General features: G+C 43.4%; 1 protein-coding gene across 1 annotated transcript in view; it reads left to right on the top strand.

The window, feature by feature from the left end:
• Nucleotides 1–14,099: 14,099 nt before the first annotated feature.
• The window catches only part of LOC115374602 (receptor-type tyrosine-protein phosphatase N2-like), a 274,717-nt gene continuing 269,900 nt past the window's right edge, over nt 14,100–18,916 (top strand). Inside the window, exon 1 of the mRNA XM_030073582.1 lies at nt 14,100–14,385. Within this exon, the coding sequence (XP_029929442.1) occupies nt 14,298–14,385 (88 nt within the window). The 5' untranslated portion in view covers nt 14,100–14,297. The remainder of the gene's footprint in view (nt 14,386–18,916) is intronic.

The raw sequence follows: 18,916 nt of genomic DNA on the forward strand, positions 1-18,916 counted from the left end.
CACTGTGGAGCTGCCAAAACAGGAGCATTACAAATCAGGGCCTTCACATTTTCAAATGCTGACTGACACTCTGATGACCACACATATTTCACTTTGGACTTCAACAGGTTTGTGAGGGGTGCAACAGCTGTAGAAAAATTCCTGCAGAAACACCTATAATATCCAACTAACCCTAGAAAACGCATCAGCGCCTTCTTAGTTGGAGGAGGAGGATAGTTGTCAATAGCCTGCACTTTTGCACGCACCGGAGATACTGTGCCCTGCCCGACTACACGCCCCAGGTACGTCACTGTAGCCTTGGCGAACTCACACTTCGCCAAATTTACAGTTAACCGCGCCTTAGCCAAGCGGTCAAACAGCTTCTCAATACGGTCAAGGTGGTCAGTCCAACTGTCAGAATAGATCACGACATCATCCAAATACACAGAGCAACCGTCCAGATCTCCAACCACCATATTCATGAGGCGTTGGAAAGTCGCTGGCGCATTTCGCAGACCAAACGGCATGACCGTATATGCATACAAACCAGTAGGTGTAATAAATGCAGCAACCTCCCTCGCCCTCTCTGACAACGGGACCTGCCAGTACCCCTTTAACAAATCAAACTTGCTGACATACTTAGCGGCTCCCACCTGATCAATACAGTCCTCCATCCTCGGAAGTGGAAAGGAATCTGGCTTCGTCACACTGTTAACTTTGCGGAAGTCTGAGCAAAACCGTGGTGTATTGTCCGACTTCGGCACCAACAGACAAGGAGACGCCCAGCTAGAAGAGGATGGCTGTGCAATGCCATTGCCAAGCATATATTTCACTTCAGCATCAAGATACTTACGTTTGTCAGGATGGACACGATAAAACCTCTGCCTAATAGGTTTACAATCCTCAACCACAATATCATGCTCTAACAAATGTGTACGTGTAGGTGTGTCCCCAAAAAGACATGGATATCGCCTTATCAGGTCAGCCAACTGACCACGCCTTGACACCTCCAAATGGCACAGCAAACCATCCAGCTTCTGCAAAGATTCAGAATTCTTAAGACGACCACAAAGCACAGCCTCATCAGGACCCGGCAAGTCATCTCCCCCTGGCACTGCCACTGCATGAGGAGACACAGACACACAAACAGGATGGACAGCAGACACCTGCACCTTCTGTTCAGGTAACTGGGATGCACGGGGGTAATACAACTTCAGCAAGTTAACATGACAGAGCTGAGTAGGAGACCTGCGATCAGGAGTAGATATAACATAATTTTGATCTGACACCTTCCTCACCACAGAATATGGGCCAGAAAACTTTGCCTGAAATGGAGAGGTAACAATAGGCAAAAGAGCAAGCACCTGATCCCCAGGGAGGAAAACCCGATCCTCCACCTGGCGATCATAAAGTTTTTTCATCTTGCCCTGTGCAGAAGTCAGATTACTCTTAGCCACTTCCTGAGCCTTATACAGTCTGTATCTAAAACCATTAACATAATCAATAAGGTTTTGGGGTGGTTGTACTTCCTTCCAGTTATCCTGCAAGAGCGCGAGGGGACCCCTAACCTTATGCCCAAAACCAGCTCATTAGGACTGAATCCCGTGCTCTCCTGGACCACCTCCCTAGCAGATAACAGCAACCAGGGTAGGCCTTCTTCCCAATCTCCGTCCATTTGAATGCAATATGCACGTAACATGGACTTGAGCGTTTGGTGAAACCGCTCCAAAGCCCCTTGGCTCTGCGCATGGTAAGCAGAAGCCTGATTGTGACTAATGCGCAGCTGCTTTAATACCTGAGCAAACAAATGTGACGAAAAATTTGACCCCTGGTCAGACTGGATAACTCTGGGAACCCCAAAGACTGAAAAAAACTGAGACAACGCACGAACCACAGCCCTGGCAGTTATGGTGCGCAACGGGTACGCAGCTGGGTACCGTGTGCTCTGGCACATGACTGTCAGCAGATATACTGCACCTGATTTTGAAGGAGGCAATGGGCCCACACAATCCACAATAAGATGTTCAAAAGGCTCATGTATGGCTGGTATCGGACACAGTGGAACAGGCTTCAAACTCTGATTAGGTTTGCTGGTTAGTTGGCATGTATGACATGACTTTATGTATTTAGCAACAACCCCGCTTCATTCGCGGCCAGAAGAAATACCTCAAGATGCGATCATACGTCTTCCTGACGCCCAGGTGACCAGACTCATCATGGGAAATCTGCAACACCACACTACGAAAACGGGAAGGCACCACAACCTGATAAATTGGGTCACCCACAAAATGTTCGCCCTGAGGCACCCACTTCCTCATTAACACCTCATTCTCGATGAAGTAGCAATGAGAGTTGTTCTTTACCTCACCAGCAGGCTGCACCATGTCCAGCAAACCCTGGAGAGAACCATCAGCCCGCTGCTCCGACACCAACTCACTGTGAGAAACAGACCAAGGAACATTAGTACCAGTTACATCATGCTGCAGGGAAGTGTCATCTTTTCCAGTGCAATCTGTCTCCACCAACTGCGCGCGTTACGGCACACGCCCTGAACACATCAGGAAAATCCCTCTCATTCTTATCAGGGTCACTGGTGACCAGAGGCTCTGAAACAACGATAGCTGGAGGGGGGACATCAGCCCACACCCGACTCCCCGCTATATCATTGCCCAAGATCATGGTCACACCATCCACAGGCAGAGCTGGGCGCACCGCAACGGCCACCTCACCCTGAAACAGATCACAAGACAACATCATTTTGTGCTGCGGAACCTGCAAAACCTGCAGCCCAATACCCAGCACCGGTATGAAAGCCCCAGTGTATGACTCCTCTGAAAATGGTAGAGCCGACTCCACAATAAATGAATCGAAAGCTGCGGTGTCACGCAATATCTTAATCTGCACTTTTTCATCGCTCCCCACCAAGGAAACGCACCCATTACTGATGAAAGGCAAATAGGACTGCAAATCTGGACTCACTCCCTGCGGTTTTAACTCACCACTCGGTGTTTCCAACACTCTCTCAGGAACAGGACCAACACACATTGCAGGCTTAGGATGCACCGTCGCTCCAGACTTACTGTTCTTAAATGCATAACAGTCTCTCCTCCAGTGTCCCCGCTTATGACAAAAATTACACACCTTGTCAGACTCACAAGACACGCGTTGCTGTTTCTGCTCCATCCAAGCATTTCTCACTGGGCGACCGGACCCTGCGCCTCCACTTGAGAAACTCTCCCTACGCACGCCGCCACCGCGCGCAGCTGGATGCCAAGTATCATCCCCATGCGTCAACACGTAGTCATCAGCAAGTGCTGCGGCCTCAGCTCATACCTGTCAAGTATCCCGTTTTGGCCGGGATTTTCCCGTATTTTACCCTCCTTTCCCGGCCCCCTCCCGTATTAGTATTTTCCCGTAAATTTCCCGTATTTAACCTGCATTTATTAAAAATAATAATAATACCCCGTCTGGTGTGATCGCTCCGTTCCATGCTTGAATACAGTACACTTCCTCTGCTCTGGCACGGTTGGAGGGGGTGTGCTTCAGCGCGGTACGGGCGCATACACGAGCACATGCACGGTCACGCACGCAGTGCGCGGACGTAAATCATGCAACTTTCCTCCTGCCTCTGCAAAACTGTTTAATGTGCGCAGTGTGATTACCGGCGAATGGCCGTGTTGCGCAATCAATAATCAACCATGTTGTCTGTGTTACTGTCCGTTGTGCTGCTGCAACCGCGGATAAACAAAAGTCGGTTTATATATATTTATATATATTTATATATATATTTAATAAACACCCCATGTCTGATTAAAAGGAACAAAAATGTTTTTTAGTTAAATGGAAGACATGATGAATGTATTTGAACTATAACGATACCCCCCCCCCCCCCCCCCCCCCCCCCGCAGCCACAAAAATCTCCCGGATTTTACTACTTAAATGTTGACAGGTATGCCACCGCAAGAGAAGATACCGTGATACCTAACCAAGAATCTAGCTATATAACTCCCCCCTAGTCTTCATGGAGCGTAGCGGCGGGTACTTACGCACTAGCAGCCCGCTGGCCCGGAGAGGCGACCAGAAGCTGGCAACCACCACGAAACCAGGGATGTGCCCCCGAGCAACATTAGGGAAAAGGGAATGGGAAGCTCTAACCGCCGTACCCCAGCACTAACAGCCCCCCACGACGACAACCAAAGGGAAGCCGCCGCTAAAGCCTACAAGGGGAATCACTCCGTCAGGTAAGATGCGTATGCACACACACACACAGCTGGACCGACACTTACCTTCTCATGCAAAATCCACAAATAGATGAAACAAATGGCAAAAAACTCGCTTCCACAAAAACCAAACGAGCAGCACAAACGCCCAAACTTAACTTCAAAAAAGTACATCCCCAAGAGCGCAAACAAACTCACCATATAAGGCAAACTACGTCAGCGGTGACTCCCAAGGAAATCCCGAAAATGATGTCACCTCCACACGAGAGCCGCAAGCCTCTCAATCAAAGGCCTTCCCCAATTATCACCACTTAATTGGAACCACGCGCCCTCGCGTAGACAAAGCACTCCAAACAAAGTTTAAATAACCTATGAAAAATACCTCACAGAAAAAACATAGACTATACACAAAAACACCGGACCCACCGGGCAGGAGCCCCCACTTTGTTACGACCGGCTCGTTGGCCGCAACAAAAGAGGAGATGTACGAGAAGTTAAATTATAACAAACTGAATTTTAATCCAGTAAACAAATAAATGTATGGGGTATGGTAGGCAGTATCAGTGGTGTGGGTGAGTGTATGGATGCAGTGAGAGAGGTGTGGTGCATGTTGTCAGTGCAAAAAAGGAAAAGCAAACAAAAGAGAAGGCCAGCACGCCGGCAGGGTGCTGCCTGGAGCAAGGACCAGGGAGAGTGGAGAGCAGAGCGAGGGGGACTGGCGTCTGGGAAGGCGGGGTTAAATAGACCTTGATGGGAACACTGGCCAGGTGTTCCCAGTCAGGTTGATGGCAGACTGGACAGACCTGGAAGACAAAAACACACACACACCAGTACGACGAACACAACACACCAGGCCTGGGGCCGTCACAATGTCCACCTTTCCACTCTTTACTAGAAAATATTCTGCTGCTGTATTTGTCATCAGTTACTATTGAATAAAACAAATAATTTTTCTGTTTATTTCATTAGATGCTATCAGCATGTTCCATTTGACTATGAAAACTTTCAGCTGTATGATCAACATTGAGTTTGGACTGTTGGCTATCATTTGATCATGTAAAAATGTGTTTTGCACAAACCAAAATGTTGTTATGTACAGTGCATACAGAAAGTATTCAGACCCCCTTCACTTTTTTCATGTTTGTTATGTTGCAGCCTGATGCTACAGTCTTTTAAATTATTTTTTTCTCTCATTAATCTACACTCAGTACCCTATCATTGTGACAATGGATGTATTTACTTTCTGTCTTTCTTCTTCCCAACATGCAGATTTGTATACTGAACAGGTTAAACAGATTTACTCTCAAGAGAATATTATTATGTGTATAAAGATGCATACCTAAAAAAAAAAAAAAAAGTGTATATATGCTCTGTGTATGTACATGGATATGGATTATGTATATATTGTGAGTGTGCATTAACTGAGTAATTATGAAAAGGGGTGGGAGTACATAAGTTATACTTCTTCTCACCCCTTTTTGAATATGCACTTTTTATTTTTATCATAAACCCTTTTGCTGTTCTGTTATTTCATATTCAAAATAAAAATGCTCAATCAATAAAAAAAACAAAAAAACAAACATCAAGTCCCTCAACAACATAATGGTTTTGTGGAAAACACATTTGGAACAATTGATTAGAAAAGTCAAAATTTCAATGAAATATATACTGACTTTTTTTTTCTCTCTTGGATATCATATCAAGAGCAGAGTCCGGCTGATTTCCTCTCTGCTCCATTTCACTTCTCAAGGACAGTGAACGTCTGACAGTTTCACTTTGACTCATTAAATAAAAGTTGCAAGTCGTAACTGGTCAGTCACACCCATCCCCACACAGGGAGGGCTTATCAGGCTTTGCCTCATTCCATTAAAAGGAGCAGCTGTAGAGAACTAGTTTTGCTCTCTTATAACAAACATCAAAACAGCAACAACATTTAGTGTTTGAAAGAACCTTTTCTACTTTTTATTCTTGTGTTGTGGTAACTTATACTTTCAATAACACCTGACAAGTTCTCCCCCAAAGATCTAACTAAAGTTCTAACAAAAACTGTCCAGTCAAACACTGAGTCTGTCTGGAGGTTTGTGAACGAGCTGTGATCTGTTCAACACCCCCAGTGACCCAGAAGGTTCCACTGATCAAGGTGTTTTTGGGTGATCTCACCCCCACACCAGCATTTCCATCCCTTCCAGGGGACACAGTCACCTCTGCCTGTGTGTGTCACTGGAGGAAATGCTCCCACAGTGGTCTGTCCCGCCACTGGAAGCTGTTTCTGTCTCTGAGTCTGTATCCTGATGCAGGTACACATGGTCCTGATGTCTGTGGACAGAACATGACCATCAGTCAGATCAGCAGCACAGGAGACTGGTCCATTGCCGGTTACTGCTGAAGTTTCTCACATAGACATTGTCATCAGGTTTTAACTGTCTCTCTCATGCATGGTGATCATGTCCCTGCTTTTCTTTTCCTGCTGTCTCTCCACTTTTGCCTTAATGTCCAGGCATCAGGTCCAGTCTTGACTTGGGACCCTGTCCCGTCAGCATCTCTGCTGCTCTGCATTATTAAGCGACTCTGGATAGGGCATGTATTTCACTCTAAATTCCCAGTAAGGGAAAGGGGTGCGGCTATCCTCATACATAAGAGTGTTCCATTTGAATTATCAAACTCTATTGAAGACCATAATGGTTGATTTGTAATCATTTCTGGTAAATTATGTGGCATGCCTGTGGTTATGGCCTGTGTTTATGCACCTACATGGGATGACGATAAATTTGTTACAAACTTTTTCTCCTCTCTCCCTAAAGTTGATGACCACTACTTAATTATTGGCGGTGACTTTAATTTAATTCTAGATAGGTCTTCCTCTAATTCTCAGGTGTTATCCAAGTCTGCTAAAGTCCTTGACACATATAAAATCAGTTTAGGCTCATTTGACCCATGGAGAGCTAAATCCCATTCAGACAAAGCTTTTTCCTTTTTCTCACATGTCCATCATTCATATTCACGTATAGATTTTTTTTCTCTTAGATAATTTTTTTTTTTTTTTTTTTTTTTTTACCAGAAGTCCACTCATGTGAGTACCATAGCATTGTTATGTCAGACCACACCCCTGTATCTATTGAGATTGGCTTTCCAAGTCAAACTGAGCTGGCTCTCAAACTCAGTGGTAGCTAACTCTATTAAAATTTGGATTCAAATTAGGAAAAGCCTAGGCCTCCATAGGGCCTCAGACCTTTCCCCTATTGTAAACAATCACCTATTTCTGCCCCGTTGCACTGATTTGACTTTTCGGACTTGGTTTAACAAAGGAATAACTAAATTTAAGGACCTTTACAATCAAGGGACTTTCATGTCCTTTTCTGAGCTCTCACAGAAATTTGACTTGCCTAACTCCCACTAATTTCTTTTTTTTTTTCAGATGAGGCATTACATTCAGAATCAGAACCCCAACTTCCCTAGTCGACCCCCAGAAACTCTGGTTGATTCGTTATTGGCTCTTGATCCTGAACAAAAGCACCTAATTTCTAGCATTTACAGCCTTATCAATTCTACTATTGACACCCCAGCATCCGGTCCCAAGGACTCTTGGGAGCAAGAGCTTGGAACCACACTGCCTGATGATTATTGGCAATGACTTTTACGATTAGTTCATTCCTCTTCAATCTGAGCAAGGCACGGCCTCTTCCAATGTAAAGTTGTACACAAAACTCACTACACCAATCTGAGGCTGTCTCGGATTTATCCCAATGTAACTGACTCATGTAATAGGTGCAAACAGTCTCCAGCCAACCATTCCCATATGTTTTGGTTCTATCCCAGGCTCACCACACTCAGGTCTGAAATCTTTAAAACTCTATCATATAACACTACTATCTCTCCTGATTCTCTCTTGGCTTTGTTTGGTACCCCCCTGCAGCCTTTTACTTCCAAAATCACACAGACTGTTCTTGCCTTTGCCACCCTGTTGGCCTGGTGACTCATACTCCTTAACTGGAAACTCCCTCAACCTCCTTCTCATAGCAAGTGGGTGAAAGAGGTGTTACTTTCCATCAGACTTGAAAAGCTTAGATTTTCCCTCATTGGCTCCTTAAACTCATTTGAAAAAACTTGGAGACCTCTACTAAACTATATTGAATCTGCCTGACTGTGGCGAATGAGTTCCCCCCCCCCCCCCCCCTTTTTTTTTTTTTTTGCTTGCTTGCATGTTTGTCTGATTTATTTTATATTATCTCATTTTATTTTTTTTTCATTGCTGTTTTTCAAACATTATTATTTCATTTAATTATTCATTCCAGTGTTTTCCTTGTTTGTGTATTGCCTGGATCATGTATGGGGTGGGATTGCGGGAGGGATTAAAAGGGGGAAAAAATGAAAGAATGGAAGTCCTCGTTGTCACATTGCACTGTCATGTTGTTACCTTTGAAATTTCTTCCAATAAAGAAAGTTTTTTTTAAGGAGGCAGAGCAGCGGGGCAACGACGGAGAGATGAACGGGTCAAATCCCGGAGATGGGCAAGCCGAGCAGGTGAGCAGAGGAGTCCTAGAGCACAGAGAGACACTGGTACATTTCTGCACAAAACACAAGTAGAATTTCACGAGGAACTGGCCTCGTGTTTAGTTACTGCAGAGGTTACAACAACAAACTGGCAGAGAGGGACTGTGAAGCCGGGATTTAAGTCTTGTAATAATGACAAAGAAACCGAATTGTAGAATTTTTTTTTTTGCAAATTTATTAAAAAGGAAAAACTGAAATATCATATTCACAGGAGTATTCAGACCACTTGAAACACTTGAAATTTAGCTCAGGTGCCTTTTTAAAAAAAAAAAAAAAAAAAAAAAATTACAACAAAATCTACAATTCAGTTTTCACTTTGTCATTATGGGGTACTGAGTGTGGATTAATGAGAGAAAAAATGAATTTGAACGATTGTGGCATCAGGCTGCAACATAACAAAAGTGAAAAAACTGAAGGGGTCTGAATACTTACTGAATGCACTGTACATTTGAAATCAAACCTACAGATTACTATTCATTCTCTGCTACCAACAGATGAATAAATGACAAGTAGAAATCATAATTGGAGCTTGTAATTAACCGGTATGTATTAATAACTACTGAATAATAAATAGTCGACTTAGATTAGAGAGTAGCTCTATTCAACGCAGCAGACAGTGAGTGTGGAAAAGGTGATGTGCAGCTGCATAGGATACATTTCAGAAACGTCATGCTGGGTTTTCAGTAAGGTGGCTAAATATCTCTCCGAAGTTTGGCTAAATTTTGTCGAGGGAAAAACTGACATGGCCATTTCCAGCGGGGCCCCTTGACCTCTGACCTCCAGATGTGTGAATGAAAATGGTGCGGCTGCACCGCCCAGTCAGGAATGTCTCATGGCCCGGTAGTGGTCCGCGGACCGGTGGTTGGGAACCGCTGACGTAGAAACACGGTGCATTGTTCGGCTTTTAAATAAACTCCATGTGTCGCCAGATGTTTCATTAAATATAATGTGTTTCCTCCCTTGCATGACTTTGCTTTAAGGCATCTGTTGCATGTCGCAGAGTCTGCAGCCTCGTTTTGCCCTCGGCATCTTTATTGATCCTCTCACTATCAGTTCTGTGTGCTGAGTAGCGGCACTGACGTCACGTTCAACAACCGCAAGTTGATGCTGGAACTCCAAGGAGCGGCACCGAAATGAGGCACCGAAATTTATTTGGTCTCGTTACTACCGTTTACATCCGAATTGGTGCTCTATTGGCACCGCGTTTCAGTACCCAACCCTTTCGCAGACTGGGGCCCAAACAGTCTTAGAGTTGCATCATTTGATTCATGTGTGATGATGTTCTCCCCCATAGCAGCCATTTCACTGCATGCAATGACCTCTAGTGACCTCTAGGAGAATCACAGCCTCATCAAACTTTACAGTCACAAACTAGAGAGCGAGACCGTTCAGAGGAGCTCTGGGTTTCCAGGACGACTGACAATAAATCCATTTTACAGAAAGCTCCAAATTCCAAAAGTTTTTGACACAAAATGAAAGTTTGATTTTTTTTTTCTGTGGTGTTTCTCAAGGTCTTGGTGTCCTAATGTGTTATTTTGGAGGGATTTTTGACCAGTTTTATTAATTCTTGATTGGTCAAAACAACTTTTGGCACATAACCTAGCATGCGAATGGCCATCATATCCTCCCATCCATGTGCTAAGTTCATACACACTATAACCTTTCAAAACGGCGCCTGAAAAACAAAACAAACAAAGAAACAAACAAATAAATAAATAAATAAATAAATAATAAAAAATGACTAGAATACTAGATCAGCCATGTAGAGTCTTAAAACTAATCAGTAAAATCGTAAAATCTGTTGTAAAAACAGTGAGAGCTCTTGGTTCTGGTTACAAGCCTGGCAGCTGAGTTCTGTGCAGTTTCTAGTCGTTTAACAGATTTTTGCTTCAGTCGGGTGAAAAGATGGTTGCAATAATCCCGACGTGACGAGGTGAAAGCGTGTAAAGTGGTCTCATACTGGGACTGGGAGCGCTTGTAATTGTTAAACAGTGTTGATGTTTTTATGATCATGTCAGTCAGCTGGTAAATGTGGATGTTCATGTGTCGTGTCTGTCTTCTTTGTCTTCCTCTCTCACTCCTTTTTTTTTATCCGAATCATGATTCTCTCATGGGAGAAAATACAGCAACCTTGAGTTAAATACCCTCAGTCACCACTAGGTGGTGCTGTGCCGCTGCCTGATGCCCTCTGACCTTTAAACCCCTCGGTGTCAGACGCAGACGAGCGAGACAAAGCGTCAGTATTTTTTGCTGCAGCCACGTTCCCAGAGTCAGCAGAAGACGTCACTTTGAGCTGCTTTTAAATTAGTTTAGTTTTCAGTTTTGAGTTAAGGGTTCACTTTGAAAACAGGATTAGGTTTGAAATCAGGATTAGGATTCAGAGTGAGGGTTCAGTCAGTCAGTGTAGCCGGTGACGATCCTCAAAAGTGGAGTAACACAAATGTATGTGTGTGTGTGTGTGTGTGTGTGTGTCCTGTTAATATACAGTACCAGTCAAAAGTTAGAACAGACCGTATCATTTTTCTTTAATTTTATTATTAAAACATATTCTGGCACGGCTTTCTAAATCTGATGAGAAGAATGTGTGTGTGTGTGTGTGTGTGTGTGTGTGTGTGTATTTCTTGCTTTGTGCACACACACACAGTTTTCGTCATGAATCTACACACAGTTTTAAACAGCTGGCCCCAGGGGGCACAGGGAAGACTGGTAATGAGGTTTTTATATAAAACACTTTTTGGTAATTTCTCATTAGAACGGGCACATTGTGGTGTGGAGAATTTGCCGGCATGACTTTAAAAATCCAATTTTGGAGTGTCGCCGTGTCATCACACCGGTGGGCTTACCAGCTGATGTCAGTGATGAATCAATCAGATGTTTGACGATGGTTGATCGGCTCTAAAAACAACAGACACGAGCCTCCAGGCAGCGGTGTGTGTGTGTGTGTTTGCTCGTGACTTCAGGAGCCGACAGTGTTGAGTTTCAGTTTCTACTGGAACTCATGAAGACACACACAGAGGGGAAAGATCAGAATGTGTGTGTTCCTGTGTGTGTGTGTGTGTGTGTGTGTTCCTGTGTGTGTGTGTGTGTGTTGCAGAGCAGTGTGTGTGTTCCTGGAGGAGTGTAAACACAGCCAGGCACTGATAAGGTCGCTGCCTGTGCTGATTGCTCCGTCCTGAGGCCGGGATTGGATGAATCAGCCTCTGACCCACTTTGATTACATGTGGATATTGGTGTCAAGAGGTAGTACACACACACACACACACACACACACACACACACACAGACAGAGTTTTCATCTTTCACTGTGTGTCATACATGAGACTCTGCCATGTGCAGGTGGGGATTGAGAAACTGTGAGAATATGTTGCATCCCAACAAATAGCTTGTGGGTATTTTGTTTGGTGTGTGTGTGTGTGTGTGTGTGTGTGTGTGTGTGTGTGTGTGTGTGTGCGCGCACGCGTTCTTGTATTTATATACTTAGAAGGACCAAAATCCTCTAAAATCAGCATTTATAGCATTCAGTTTTCAGTTCTGAGTTCAGGGTTAACTTTGGAAAAAGGATTAGGTCTTAGATTAGGGTTAAAATTAGGATTAAGTCAGTGTAGCCAGTGACAAACCTGTTAAGTGGAGTACCACAAGTGTGTGTGTGTGTGTGTGTGTGTGTGTGTGCGTGTGTGTGTGTCCTGTTAATAGAGATAAAAATTGGCATTAGGATTACTTGTAAATCCAGGTTAGGATTAAGTTAGTTTAGGTTTCAGGCTTGGCGACAGGGTTCAGATTAGACCTGGGACTAGGATGACAGTAAAGGTTACAGCAGTTTAGGATTAAATCTTGACTAGAGGGTTAAAATTAAGGGTTAGAATTAAGGATTAAAGGCCTTGAATGCAGTTGGTGAAGGCCCTCACAAGTACATGTACTAGTGTGTGTGTGTATGTGTGTGTGTGTGTGTGTGTGCGCACCCTACATAATGTTCCTGGAAGAGATTTGCAGTGAGGTTAACTGTCATGACAGATTACGTCCAGCGCTCCGTTTACGCACCACACATGTGAACCCGTTCAAGTCCCATCAGGCACACACGTTAAACAAGCCAGCCATGTGATTGGTCAGTGTTGTGTTCAAGGCCGGCTGGGAAACCTCAGCGCTGATTCACGAATCGGGAAAAAAAAAAAATGTCAGATTCATTATCACCCTTTACACCAAAGAACGTCTGTAATCATACAAGATTAGCACAACACAAATATCACGATAAAAGTGACTAAATGAACAACATCTAAGTAAGAAGATAAAATATCAGTAACACTTTTAATTTATCCTTGTTGAGCTGGGTACCATGCTCTGTGTCCCGGCCTCCAAACCTCACATCTCAGAGAAAACTTTTACTTCCCCAGTCATTCAATGTGTACCTGCGGTGTTCATATTTCCAACAGCACCTGAAGGCAGCAGCAGTGCTGAGTCTGCTGCAGCGAAGAGAGTCCAGACAAGTTGGACACAGACACACTGAATAAAACAGGAACACGGGTTTTTTCCTTCAAATTAAAAGACAAATGAATCGCTGCACAGACAGAACAACAATTGCTCAGTATAATTATTATATTAAATATGACATGAAACTTTGTCCGTACACACACTAAAACAGAGCTGCTGAGGGGATTCCGGACGTACGTTTTTTGTCGGTTAAGTTGGCATTTTACATGAATAGTTTATTAATGGAGAGGTATGTTTGACGCTGCTAATTATAACTCTAAAATATAAAACACAAATAAAAAATAATAAAATAAAATAAACACAGGAATAAAAATAAACATGAAACCCAGTGATTAAACTGAAAAACTGAGGATGTAATATTACTCCAAAATAAAAGTCATTTAAAAAGGTAGACCTTCAGTTTCCTTTTAAAAAACACCAAGCAAACTCGTTGGTCAGTATGGAGGACTAAAAGGGACAGAATGAAATATATAAATACATCTTTAAATACATACTTTAAAGTGTCATTAATTAATTAAAATCGGAATTAAATAAATAAATGTGTCATTAACAGCAGCAGTTTAAAAAAACAGAGGGAAGCCTCGCCAGCACTTTTATGGGACACATAAGGAACAAAAAAGATAGTGACCTGGCTGGAAGAAAAAATCTAATCTAATCTAATGTAATCTAATCTAATCTCTGCCTAATGGAGGAGCCGGGTCTGTATTAAACTGTGCAGTGACTGGTCTGCTCCTAAGGCGATACCAGGTACCTTATAGCGTCAGTTGGACCTTTATTTTGAAAAGCACGACCGGAAGTGTCGTGTGTGATTTGCGTGTGTCTTGACGCGCTCGGCACGGAGCAGGAACGCCCTGCATCCTCTCTCCTCTCCTCCACATCCATCCGCCGTCCGCCCCTCCGGTACCCGGCTCTCCTCTGCTCCTGCAGCCGCGGAGGGCGCACTCTGATCGGGAAGGAAGACGCACCAAACCCCGCTGGGAGAAAATGGCTTTTTAACACTCAGACAGAGAGAGACGGAAAAAAGAAAACCCCCACAACAACATCAACAACAAGAGAGGAAACATGGATCCTTTGCCTTCCTCCCTCCTCCTCCTCCTCCTCCTCGTCGCTTCCCAGTGCTGCTTCCCTGCCTCTGCCGACAGGAGATTCGGTGAGTAAATTAAAGGATGATGGGATCATTTGTCAATTAACGCCGGCAGGACTGGATGTCCGTGCGCAGCCGTGTGGTCTCCCTCCTGGAGAGACGTTGCACAGAGCCATTTTGCAGGCGGCAGACGCGCACATACTGTTTCTGGCTGTTTTTCATGATCTGTGTCAATATTTTATTAGTGGAGCTGCCGGTCGGAGGAGGAACAGTCAGGCTGAGCCACTGCAGCTTGATCTGCCCGGAGGAGGGGGAAAAACCCTAAAAACTCCGGTGATCCTGTGATCGACCTGAGATCCTTACAGGAAATATTATAAAGACATTATAAAGTCACTTGCGCGCACCATAGAGACGCTGCTGGAATAACGCAGAATTATTAATGATTGTTTCGTTAGGAAGGCGCATATCCGGATATAATAACATGTTAACTGTAGTACAGTAATATTTCAGATTATGCTAAGAACATGATTGGCCTACGTTACATTAAATCAACTAATTGAATCGTGGGAAGAAAAATTGTAGGAAAAAAAATAAATCCATAGGAAGTACTTAGGCCTTACGCAGTGAATAAATGCTTCACAGGATGAATATTTATGGAAAGTAAATAATCTAAAATAAATGGTAAACAATAGGCAGGGTAGTGTGATGTGCGTTTCCTCTCCAGTTGCCAGGTTTTTGCCCCCGACAGAGGCAGCTATTGATCGGGTGTTTGCGCGCGCGGGTCGGGGATGCGCGTGCGCGCGTGCGTTGTCACCGGTGATATGAATTTCGCTCGTGCATGAAACCTATAAATGGCTGATATGTGATATGATCCCATTGATCTGAGCCCGAGCACAGATGAATGCGGAGATGCGACAGAAAGCGGGGTTTGAAGATGGTGAGAGCAGGAAGAAGGGGCCGTGTGTGTGTGTGTGTGTGTGTGTGTGTGTGTGTGTGTGCGTGTGCGTGTGCGTGTGTGTGTTTAGGCCCTCCTCTCTCCCCAGATTACATAACCAAGATACAGAAGGAGTCAACAGTATGGCGACCACAAGACAGGGAGCTGAGAGGAGGACAGGCCAAAACTGATGCTCTGTCTCTCAGTACATTCATTTAAAAATCAATATTTATAGATAATAACTCCCCTTTTTGTTCCATAATGACTATTAACCCTTAAATACTAAAATATTTACTTACTGATATTTACATCATGTGTGGCAGTCAGTGGTAAATGATGGTATTTTATGGAATTGTTTTTTATCTCCTATAACCATAATTTGCCAGTAATATAATCCTGAAAACTCCCTATAATGTTCAGCCACATTCCTCAAGGATCAGTATTGACCTTAATGTACTGTACCATATCCATATAGTGAAAAATATCATGTGAAGCATACATCATGTCTATGATATTGAAAAAGTGAAAAATGCTCCCTGTAATATTATCATAATACTCCAACAGTTTACACTTTATTCTATAATTTCTAGTGTATCTGTGCACACAATAATGAGTTTATAGTGATCTTAGTTTCTGTGTCATTTTTCATCTCACCTCTTAAGCCTGTAATAACATGGATATCATAATAATATTGCTATAGTATATCGACAGGGTCATATACTGTATCTGAGATTATATCTATTCTATTCGGTTCTATGCTGTTCTGTGGGCTCATATTTTTGCTGTGATTCTTGTGTGGTGGCAGACGAGTCAGCACTTTTCAGTTGATTTTATTTATTTTCGTTGGTGGTTGTTTTCCTCATGGTGATCCCAGATCTGCTGCTGCCACTTTAACCACCTTCCTGTGACATGGAAGGAAGTAGTTTGACATTAAACTAACGTCGCTAACTGTGTCTGTGTCACACACACGTGCAGATGTTGCATCCACTGTCATGTGTGTTGATTGCAGTGTGTGTTTTGGAGTTGGTGCTCATGAAATTTTCTGAAAGTGTGTTGATGTTTTGGCTCCGTTGGCTGAAGAAGAACTGTGATTATGATGGAAAGGGTAAATGTTTCACCCCAAAAAAAGCAAAACAACAGAAAAATGAGGACATGGGTGAACCTTTTCTGCAAAAAATATCCACCTTAATGTTTTTTTAAATGAGAAAAATCTGCTAGTGGGGTAAGGTCATCAACTTACTTACTTACTTCAATCCAAAGAAAGTTCCTTAAAGCTTAAACTGCACCGGAAACAAGTGGAGTCTTTCACTTGTTTCAAGAAAACTAATATTTTGGGCCAGAGCGTGAGGTGCAGGCTTGTTCCCTCCCGTATGTCGTCCCTCGCAGTGAACAGTCTCCTTGATCCTTTGCACGCTGGATGATGAAGTGGTACCACGGTACGGGACGGCTGCCCGGCTGGCCGTGGTACTATAAAGGTTTTGGGTTTCAGCTTCCCTTCCTGTGTGTTTTGGCAGTGAATCACAGGCCGGGTTGTACAGCAGATGTGTACACACTGCAAAAAAAAACAAAAAAAAGAAAGGTCCACTAAACATGTCCACCAATGTCAAATGTCATTTAATCTGGTCGTCTGGGCTTCGGGTTCTATTTTGGTCCAAACAAATGGAAATATATACCATCATCTCATATTACAGTTTCACATATATATGTTGTCCATGAATATTTATGAAACAAGTGACAATATCTTGAAATAAAGCCCAACGCTGCGCTCGTCTCTGGGTTTAGTTGCGTCCTGCGATTCAGCTAAATTCTGGAGAAAAGTCGGTTTGCATTGGAAGGAAATAGTCCAACCACAACTCACAGATTAAAGCAGATTAAAAACAAAGGAAGCAGTCCAGAAGCAAACTGAAACAAAGACAGTTATTTACTCAAAGTGTGTAAAAGTGTAGCTGCAATTCCTTCGTTCTCTTTTCTCGTTTGTTTGTGTCTCACCGATGGAAATAAGTCAGATCAGCGCCTCTCCTGGTTTGTTTCCCCTTGTTTGATGAAGACTCAGTTGTGATGTGTGTTTTTGCAGCGTCTAAAGCTGGATAGGGTGTTTGTTGGCTGGAGGTGCAAAAATTGATGCAGGAGAGAGAAAAAAAAAACTGTTGCACTGACAGAAATGATGCTGTCCAGTCTGGTTGCAGTGGCCTGAGGTGTGTGTTGTGTGTTTGTAGGGCTTCATCTTGTCTCAGTCCCTCTTTATGGACCACTATTCATAGAAATACAATTATGAGATAATATAATTACCATAAACAGCAGATTTGCAGTCTCCTCTGCCTTCCACTCCACATTTTACAGATTTAGTGGAGATCTGTCGGGTTGCTTTATGGCACAAGACACAAAATTATTATTCCAGTTTCAGGATTCTGCCTGCATCAGGTTCAGCATCAGGTTAGCTCACCTGGTCTGAATGCAGGTGTTGTCCGATATGAGCTCTTATCCTTTGTTACTCCTCAAAACAAACACAGACAGATAAGCACCAGGGATTGTGGGAAATTTGGTTTTACTTCTTTTTTTTTCTGGTTGACAAAATGAAACCGAAACAAACTGTGGCTCCATTTTAAAGGACGGTAAACAACACGAGGCTTTTGGTCCGTCACAGGAGAACAAATGTGGGTCGCCTGTGATGCAGAGACACTGAGTGATGAGCTGTGCTGTCGTCGTGTTTTTTGCTGAGCGAACTGTGGAGTTAAAGGTGCACCGTGCAGAGCCGCTCGGGGCCAGGTGAGGTGAGGATCGCTCCGAGTCCATGTGGCTCTCATCACCTGAGGCCACCAGCTGATAGGTCACGTGCTGCTGCCACATTTTTGTCATTTTGTGCACCTTTTGAAAACAGTTTTACTGCACAACTTGTTCCAAAAGCGCTTCAATAAATATGAAAATGCAGTGAGAAATTTAAACTCCTCCTTCTCCTTCAGAGTCATTTTTGTCACTTTGCATATGAAATAATGTTTTTGTTGCACGTTGTTGAGCTCCTGCCTCTGTCTGCTCTCATCAGTAGATGTTTGTTCTTATCGTAATCCGTCGTGTGTTATGTGATTATTGAGTTTTTCTTGATGATGGCAAGGCAAGGCAAGGGAATTTTATTTCTATAGCACATTTCATACTTGGAGCAGCTCAATGTGCTTTACAGAAAAACAAGAAAAGTGAAAACAAACAATTGAAAAGAAACAAACATTTAAAAGAAATAAGAAAATCCATAAAATAAATAAATAAAAAAAAAACAATTGCAGAAGAAAATAATAACAATTAAAATCATTATAGTTAATAAATAGATTATAAAAGTGCAGACAGCAAGAAAGGCAGAAAGAAACTCAGGGTGAACTCAGCTCTGCTAATGATTAACCTGGACCTGCAGAAGGTCACCCTGGCTTGCCCGGCCTGCCCCGTCGCCACGGTAACGCTCATTAACATATTTAATCCATGCTGATTGGTGGGCCGTGTCGGGGCCGGGCTGTGCTGGTTCACTGTATCTGCGCTGTGTGATGGGGCTTTGGGCTCTGACAGGTGTGTGTGTGTGGGTGTGTGAGCTCTGTTGTATATCACAGGCCGCTTGGTCCGAGCGATCTGATTGGTCGAAGGCACGTCGCGGCTGCACCGTTAATTCCCATAAAGCCCGCT

Source organism: Myripristis murdjan, chromosome 17 (genome assembly GCF_902150065.1).
Source record: "Myripristis murdjan chromosome 17, fMyrMur1.1, whole genome shotgun sequence".
In the NCBI taxonomy this organism is placed as follows: Eukaryota; Metazoa; Chordata; class Actinopteri; order Holocentriformes; family Holocentridae; genus Myripristis; species Myripristis murdjan.